The following is a 9,389-nucleotide window of genomic DNA, read 5'->3' as shown; positions in this document are numbered from 1 at the left end:
GTACGAACCCTTTGTATGAACAAAAGTAAGAGAAATTTAGGATAAAAATACAAACATGTTCTTGCATGAGGCCCATTGTTTGGTTCTCCGTTCTGGCTTCCCTGCGTACTTCAGTTTTTGTTTCTTGTTTTGCCAGCCTTCAATTTAAATAAATCTTTTAGTTTAATTGAGCCTGCCTAGTTGCCTGCATTTGGGTCCGTTCCTGCCTACCAGACCTAATGGAATGATMGGATCAACGGAGGACCCAGCAGACATTTGTCTCATCAAATATATTTTTATCAACATTTTGGCAACAAGAACACAATAAATCAGTTCCCATCCATCCCTTACCAGCACAAATCAGCACATCATATGATAGCCACACTGTCAAGATATATAAAATAAATACACCATGAAATGCTTCACATTATTAAGCAATGGCAGGTCTGTCGTTTCCAGTCTTTTGCTGTAGAAATTTTAACACAGGGTCCCATATCTTCTCAAACACCTTGATTTTGTCTTCATTGTAATATCTCAGTCTTTCCAGGTGCAGTATGTTTACTAGTTCTCCCAGCCATAGATCAAATGTAGGCACACAGTCCTTCTTCCAAAATTTCAAAATCAACCTTTTAGCAATCACCATACCAAATAAAACAGCCTTTTTCTCATACTTACTGGCTGATCGTAAAGCATTAGAGGCTCCAATAATGGCAAATGGGTTTGGGCATAATCATATCATGTGCAATTAATCGTCAGAAAAACATTAATGGATTATTTTTGGCACTTGACAATTAATACGATTAACGCCACCAGGCAGACTAACTGGACATTTCTCCAGTCAGTCCGCTTGATGCTCCTCTCCATTTTAAATATGACGAACATTTTTGAAAAAAGTGCTGCAATTTATTTATCATAGCTCTGGTTTTACATGGTCTCTCAACAAAATTTAAAATTTGATGTATAACATGAAGTCTGTTATTTTGACACAATTTGGAACAGATTTTTACAGAGACCAAATATTTCCCACTAAATTGTTCATGTGACCAGGACATGAGGGTGTCCAGGGACTCCAGAATAGTAATCGTCAAATTATTCATTAATGGCTAAATATCACAATTAATCCTGATTAATTTTTTTGCCCATATTGCCCAACCCTAATGGCAATAAGTGGTTCTGSGTCCCATTGTTTTCCAAAAGTTGTTGAAAAAAAGTGAAAAATTTCCTTCTGAAATAAGTGAAGCTGAACACATGACCAACGAGAGTGTGTCAAATTACCAGTAGCAGCTTTACAACGATTACAAATTGGAGATACATTTGTAAAGAAGGAGTTTAGTTTTTCTCTTGAGTATTCTATGTATTGTTTTGAACTGTATAAGATTATGTCTAACATTGACCGAACAGCCTCGTACATTTTTCAAACCCTCTTCCCACATTTCTTCTTGTATCTGCTGCCCTAACTCATCTACTCATGCTTTCTTTAATTTAGATATGTCAATGATCATATTATTAAAGATCTTTTAAAAATATGACACAGCCCTTGGATTGGTAAGATCAAATTTATTCATTGTTTCTAGGATTCTATGCTTATTTARCGTTCCAAAATCTGATATATTTTTCTTAACATAGTCCCGAACCTGTAGATAATGAAAAAAACTTGATGGGGGGGGGAATATATTTAGAACATAACTGTGCAAAAGATGCAAATGTTCCTTTAATACATAGGTCACCTATCACGCAAATGCCTTTCGCCTTCCACATTCGAAAGACAGCGTCGCTTAGACTTGGCGCGAAAGAATGTTTTTCACAAATTGGAGTGTCAAGGTAAATTTTTGGCGCTTTTATAAATTTTTGTATCTGCTTCCTAATTCTGATAGTGTTGCCTATGACAAAACAATTAGTATAAAGTAATTTATTGACTTTAATGGGACTGTTAAGAAGTGCTGTCAGGGACATATTACAGCAATGCAGGCGCTCCAAGGACAACCAGGCAGGACAGGACCCATCTGATGTGGGTGGACCCGTCCTCCACCATACCAGGATGGATAAATGTGAAGCCCAATAATATTGTTTGAAATCTGGTAAGGAGAACCCACCGTTCATCCCCGGTTTACATAACTCTTTTGGAGATTCTGACACTTTTATATCCCCATATAAATGGAGTAAGAATAGAGTCCAATTGTTTGAAACAGGATGCAYTTATAAAACATGGAAGAGATTGAAATAAATGAAGAAATCTCGGTAGCACCACCATTTTAATGGCATTGATCTTACCAGCCATGGATAGAGGGAGGGTCCTCCAAAACTCAATATTCTGTTTAAGCTGTGTAGAACTTTGTTATGCCAATTCAGTTGGAGGCGTTCTGGGTTTTTTGTTGTTGTTACRCCCACATATGTGAAAGCATCATGAGTTATCTTAAATGGTGTGGACTTTAAATAAGCCGGATCAGTGCTTGTAGTGGGGGCATTAATTCACTCTTGCTCCAATTAAAACCAGAAAAGCTACCAAAATTGCTGATCGTTGTTAAAAGGGGAGACAGCGACGTCTGTGGGTTAGAAATATACAGAAGTATATCATCAGCATAAAGTGAAATATGATGTTTATTATTAAACATCTTTATAGGAGATATTAKGGGATTCTGTTTAATTTTAGCTGCCAGAGGTTCAACCATGACTGAGAAGAGAAATGGGGATAAGGGACAGGCTTGACGTGTTCCCCGATGAATCGTAAAGGGACAAGAGATGTTCTGATTAGTGATGACAGGAGCAGTTGGGTTTAACTAAATTATTTCAATCCATTTTGTAAACAGGGGTCCAAAACCAATTTTTTTGAGGACATACATCATAGAAGGCCATTCTACTTGATCAAAAGCACATTGTGCATCTAGCGAAATAACCACAGACTCCTGTAAATGATTTGAATATAATGTTGAACAGACGGTGCAGGTTAAAGAACATACAGTATGTCTACCTGGCATGAAGCCAGTTTGATATGTGTGGATGATTGAATTTATGTATTTTTTTAGTCTATTGGCTAAAATTTTCCCAAGAATTTTGGTTTCTAATGGCAACAAAGAAATTGGGCAGTATGATGAAACAACCTCTGAATCTCTCAAAGTTTAGGGATGAGTGAAATATTCACTCCGTATAAAGTGGGAGGCAGTCTTGATGTTTGCTTAGAGTGGTTTAGCATATGCAAAAGTAATGGCGCTATTTCGAGACTGTAAATTTTAAAGAACTCAACAATGAAGTCATCAGGTCCTGGTGCTTTATTGTTGGGGAGGGTAGAAATGACGGATTCAATTTCCTGTAAAGTTATTTGGCTTCTAGCAGTGGCGGCTGGTGGATTTTTCTCCAGGGGGGGGGCTACAACTCCAAAATAGACGTATTTCAGAAAGCAATCAAATGTACTTTCGTATCACGACAGTGTATTTATTAAACAAATGAAAATAATAAAACAGCATTACAATGTCATGTAGTGTGTTATTTTTTTGTACATAAATGTTGCTCTTCTGTTACTGAGAAGCAAATTTCTTCATGACTCTGGTTAAAGTCAGGATGTTTGAACCAGATTCTTATAGAGCATGGTCAGTGCAGTGAGATGTGATGTTGTACCTGAGGAAAGTCTGGATTGTCTTCAGTGTTGAAGCTCCTCTCAGATTCAGCTGTGGTCAGAGGAGATGTGATGAGRATCTTCAGCAGAGTCACAGTCTCTGAAGGTGTCCTGCAGATTGTTCTCCATGAAGAGCAGCTGGGACAGAGCCGCAGCACCACTGCAGCTCCTGAACTACATCAGACTTCTTGGTCCTGTTCAGCACTGGGTGAGCCTCCATGGTCTTCAGTGCTGCTTCAGAGAACTGTCCTGCAGGAACCTGTCTGCAGAAGTGTAGCTCTGATCAGATGCACGTGAATGGCTCAAGATGGTGTCACAAACCTAAAACAATAAATGCACAAATTTAATTCAATGTGGAGATGGCTACAAGTGAGCTTTCTAATATACAGTATATTTATTATGAAAACAATTTATGTTATTTTAATAGCAACAAATCGTTGCAGCTCTAAGGTTAATTATTACATTATATGTTTATTTTAAAATGTATCAAAAAACAAAATAAACTATGCACAACAGAAGAAAAAATATATGTAAATAAAATGAAAGGCAGCAGAAAGAAGAAAAATATCTTCTAATATGTCAATATCAATTTATTTATACAGCCCATAAAAACTACAGACGTTGGCCAAAGTGCTTCACAATTCAGCCAAATGAATAAAACAACAGAGCAACACAGAAATGTAAACAATAAGATCAATTTAAAATAGAGAAAAAAAACATTAAAAACATTATCTTTAAAAGAATCTCAAACTCTASCAGAATGAAAGGCCAGGGAGTAAAAAKGAGTTTTAAGTAGAGATTTAAAAGTCTCAACAGTCTGAACACTAAGAGTTAAATCATTCCAGAGTTTTGGTGCAGAGACAGCAAAGACCTGATCACCTCTGAACTTTAGTCTGGATCCAGGAACATCTAAGAGAAACTGGTTGGACCGAAGTGCTCTAACTGAAGTGTGGATGTTAATGAGATCACACATATCTGCCCCTTTTTAAAGAATAAATTCAAACAATAGTAATTTATAAAAAACAAAATTAAACAAAAACATAAAAATATTTTTATATTATATTGAGTTGTGTTCACCATTAGGGAACACAAACACAATCTAACTCCAAGTAAATCACACTTCTGTGAAATCAAACTGTCCACTCATGAAGTAACACTGATGACAAACAATTTCACAAGCTGTCAGCACATCCAACTTTGTTTAGAAGAAAGTGATCAACGAGAATATTTCATTCATTCAGATCTAGGATCTTTACTTCTTTAAGCAGTTGTTACAACATGGCTAACAGCATGTAGTTAGCCAAGCCTTAATGCTAAACCTCGTTCTTGCTCAATTTTTATTATGTTTAGCTTATTCCGTCCAAGCTACTTCACTTTAAGTCCTGATGCATCTCAGTAATCCAGGTAAAAAATCAAAGGAAAAAAAATTGTATAGGTCCTCTGGACGGGTTCTTCTCTAATGAAACGTTTCGTCTCTCCTCCAAGAGACTTCTTCAGTCTGAGAGTTTCAGGAAAAATACAGGCTTTTGAGTCCTGCCTCCATGTGACTGATACTCACATCACATGGCTATCGTTCACACCTAATTAATACCTATTGTTAATACCTATTAATACCTATTGTTATTGTACAATATGAGCCCACCACACATTCTGTGACTACTGGTCTACAATATTGTTAATTACTGTATAACCAGGGTTGTACATAAAACTTTTGTTCTGGTTCTCAGRGGAGAACCTRGGKTGTTGCTTGGTGCTCACTCATATTTTCCTTCACTCATTGAACACATTTATCTAGAGGGGTGTCAGGTCATCTAACGTCCCCCTGTTCTGTTTTATGACTCCTATCAGCTGCAACGTCTCAGGACATCATGTCAAATCAGTCCAACAAGTTTTTATTTTATTCTTTTACTCTGCATACATTTTGTAAACTACCTAAGTGTCCGAGGGGCTGGGTGTATGTCATATAAACATCACAAACTGAACATTTCATGTTTAAATGTCTGTTAGATTACACATGACCCTGAGATGTACAGCTCCTGTAGTTTGGCCTTGTTTAAACCAGATTTCCACTCTCCAGTCCAACCAGCAAATATCTGTCTTTTACACAGAGCAAAATAACTTAAAACATACAAATGTTTTATATGTTAGACTGATTTCTTTTTTAAAAGACTATTTTACTCAAAAAGATAATACTATTTAGATGTTTTCAGCTCATGTAATTATTTATTCTTCGTATTTGATCGTTTAGTAAATTACATTTATCCCAGAGCAGCTGTATCACAGTATGGTACTAAATATAAACAAGGTTAGCATATCTAGAACCTTGTTTTTTGATAAAATTGTGAATGAAATTTGTGGATCTTTATGATAAATTAAAATAACATATAAAACCCACCTAGAGAACATGGCAAGTTGTTTTTATTTTTTTAATATATATAATTTTTTGACTGGGTGTTAAACAGAGAATCATCTTTACTTTAATATGGGACAAACAAATGTTCTGTTAGTTAAAGTGGTTTAATTAGTAAAACTTAGTGAATCTCACAGACAGCCTCATACAGCAGTCTCTCAGGAGGAGGGTTTAGTCACTCACACAGAGTTGGACAGATCTGTTCAATAACAACATTCTGAACACATATTTAATATAAAGTTAGGTTTTACAGACCAAAGTCTCTGGTAGTTCAGGAGCAAAGTGCAGGAGGAGTCAGGACTGATCACTGCAGCAGCTCGAGTCGAGCCGGCCCACTGCTTCAACCAAACCTGCTCTCACTGAAAGTCCCGCCCTGCTCTGCTCTGATTGGACAAAACAGCTCTGGACTTCATCTGATTTGTTGAAGGCAGTGTCCGTTTAATCCTTATATCAGGGTCCCACTGTGGCGCACCAAACGATCCACTCACACCAGTGCAGCTGGATTTTTTTTTTATTTTTTAAGAAATCAGGTCGCGTTTGTGACCAAACTGGTCGCACTCTAGAGCCCTGCTAACTGTTGTTTTGACAGACAACCAGGTACAATCTTAGGTACGCAAGGGAGCTTTAAGACGTTACATCTGGTGCGCTTTTTCCTTTTTTGGTCGCGCATGCGTACCTGCGCACTGCTTATGTGCCACTCTGTTTATAACACTGGTTTATACAACAATTGTATAACACTAGTGTCAATTTTGTCTGGTCTATATCACGTTTGATGCTTACCCATATGCAGTGTCTGTTTTGCACTACATGTCCTGCTGCTACTGTCAAAGATTGAAAATACTGTAAATACTGATCTATAATTCTGTATACAGTGTCTTTTTGCACTAAAAACTCAGCTGCTACAGTCCAAAAACAATGTAAAAACTGTAAATATCTATAATTCTGTCCACCCTACTTTTGTATTTTATTGTACTTTAAAATTTCTTGGACTGTCGGTAAATAGAGGAACTGCTAAATAAGAATTTCATTGCACAGTGTAACTGCTTGCTGGACATATGACAATAAAACTCTTGTATCTTGAATCAACAATTTTGTCCATGTGTGTAAACTGTACAGTATAATTCCTAGTAAAATCTTTTATTTACAGACCCTATCAACAACACTGTGAGGGCTCAGTAAGGCTGCTCAGGCAGCAGCACAAAGAGTAAACAGCTTCGTGCTCAGTTACACAACATGTTTAATGCAAAAGGGCTGTTCCATATTGTTCTGCAGCCATTGTTTGCTGGATGTGTGGATACCATACTAGTCTTTTCCTTTGTCCATCCATGTCAAAACACCAAACCAGTTAAATATTTATCCCTTTTTCAAATACAAATTTATATTTTTGACCAATGTTGTGCTCCAACAAAAAGGAAAACGTGCCAGTAGCCTTTAGTTATAACTATGAGATAATCTAAATAACAATGCTTTGCTTGTCAAGAGGCAGTATAAAAAGCCCTGAAAACATGTGGAATCCCTCAAACAGAGACCATGGGCAAGGTAAGTACTGTTTGTCATTCCTGCTCACAGTAAATGTACATTACAGCAAAAAAAACTTTACTGATTTCTGTGTGTTTCAGTTTTACACAGAGCATACATTTGGTTCATTTTTAATAAGTTCAGTTGGACTGAGTACTTAACACTCTCATATCTTTCACAAGATTGTTTTTTACGAGGATAAGAACTTCCAGGGTCGGAGTTATGAGTGCAGTAATGACTGCATGGACCTTCATACATACTTCAGTCGCTGCAACTCCATCCGGGTGGAAAGTGGCTGCTTTATGATCTACGAACGACCCAACTTCATGGGTCACCAATACTTCATGAGGAGGGGGGAGTACCCTGACTACCAGAGATGGATGGGCTTCAGCAGTAGTATTCGCTCATGTCGGGTGATTCCAGCTGTAAGTTAGACAACATGCTTCACATCTTATTACTGTTTACACATCTGACTGGATATGTGTTGGTCCACCTCTGTCCCCTAGTACCGAGGCTCCTACAGATTGCGCATCTACGAGAAGCCTGACTTCAGCGGTCACATGATGGAGTTTATGGATGATTGTCCCTGTGTGTCTGATCGTTTCCATCACCGCCATGTCTACTCGTGTAATGTTATGAACGGCTACTGGGTTTTCTATGAGTACCCCAACTACCGAGGCAGACAGTACTTTCTGAAGTCCGGAGAGTACAGGAGGTACCGCGACTGGTGTGCCACCTGTGCCATCGTTGGATCTTTCAGGAGGGTCACAGAATTTTAGCCATCAAGTAAAAACCTTGTTGTAATTACGAAGCACTTTGTTTATTAAAATGTTGAAATTTTAATCAACTTTGTTAAGGGGATTTTTGATAAGCTACGATTTGAAATACAAAGCAGAAACKTTTGAATTCTATTAAATAAATAGATAAGCGTATAATAGGTAAGTGAGATTTGTAGTTTTTTTACTGTGTAGATAATATATTTAAAAGAGAGAAAAAGTGTTTTTTCCTGTTGTGTGTGGAGGGCTTTAAAATGTACACAAGTTGCAAATGTCAGTTTTAGTCTAATGCAAATAAATCATCTGGAACACAAAAAATAGTAGTTTTCAGAAGTTGTTTCAGTAGTGTACTTTGTAAAGCAGAGGACAAATTAGATGAAWATAGAACCTGACATGTTGCTAAAAATCAGTAATGCTTTGATGATTTGTGATAGAGAACAGACCTGATCTGAGCTGAGATCTGGAACAGATGAGAAGCTGAGCAGAGAAACACTGAGGACAGCTGAGGGGGAAGGAGAAATGATTCAGGGAACAGTGGGCAACATCATCCTCAGATCTTTCCACAAACTTTTTCCCTGGACTGAACATCTCCATCCCCTTAAGATAATAACAACTCTCTCTCCTAACAAAATTTACTTGGATGTTAGAAGGTAATATGTTTTGATAGCCTTATACATAAACAGTAAGATACTATGGTCAACCAAATCGTAGAATTTAAATTTTTTTCAATTGATGAATGTACTTGATGGATGACTGTAATGTTTTCTAGTAATTCTTACTGCTATTTTCTGTAAAATAAAACTAAGATTTTTAATTGTTTTGCATGGTTTACCCCAGACTTCAATACAATAGATGAAGTGTAGAACAATTGTTACACAATACAACATGTACAGAGCTTTCTCTTTGAATAACTCCCTTACACTGGTCCATTCTTTTCATTTCGTCATTTAAAAATCAAGGTCTATGTTAACTTTAATTTAAAAATAAAATAAATTATATCCCATTGTAGGTACCTCCAGGGGCGTCACTAGGTGTTAAGGACAAGGGGGGCTTAGCCCCCAGGAGACGCACAGAATTTTTGTATATATTTGTATTG

The 9,389-nt window shown here is 37.1% G+C and overlaps 1 protein-coding gene across 1 annotated transcript; it reads left to right on the top strand.

Moving 5' to 3' along the window:
- Positions 1-7,699: 7,699 nt before the first annotated feature.
- Positions 7,700-8,613, top strand: LOC106534874 (gamma-crystallin M2; the record flags this gene model as incomplete). Its single annotated transcript, XM_014031652.1, is given in 2 exon segments — positions 7,700-7,942; positions 8,024-8,613. Coding segments are annotated over 2 exon segments (516 nt in total), but the record flags the coding sequence as incomplete, so codon positions are not given.
- Between the last annotated feature and the right edge of the window lie 776 nt (positions 8,614-9,389).

Source organism: Austrofundulus limnaeus, unplaced genomic scaffold (assembly GCF_001266775.1).
Source record: "Austrofundulus limnaeus strain Quisiro unplaced genomic scaffold, Austrofundulus_limnaeus-1.0 Scaffold1294, whole genome shotgun sequence".
NCBI classification, from domain to species: Eukaryota; Metazoa; Chordata; class Actinopteri; order Cyprinodontiformes; family Rivulidae; genus Austrofundulus; species Austrofundulus limnaeus.
The sequence above is the reverse complement of the archived record's forward strand: the minus strand, read 5'-3'. Positions and strand labels throughout refer to the sequence as shown.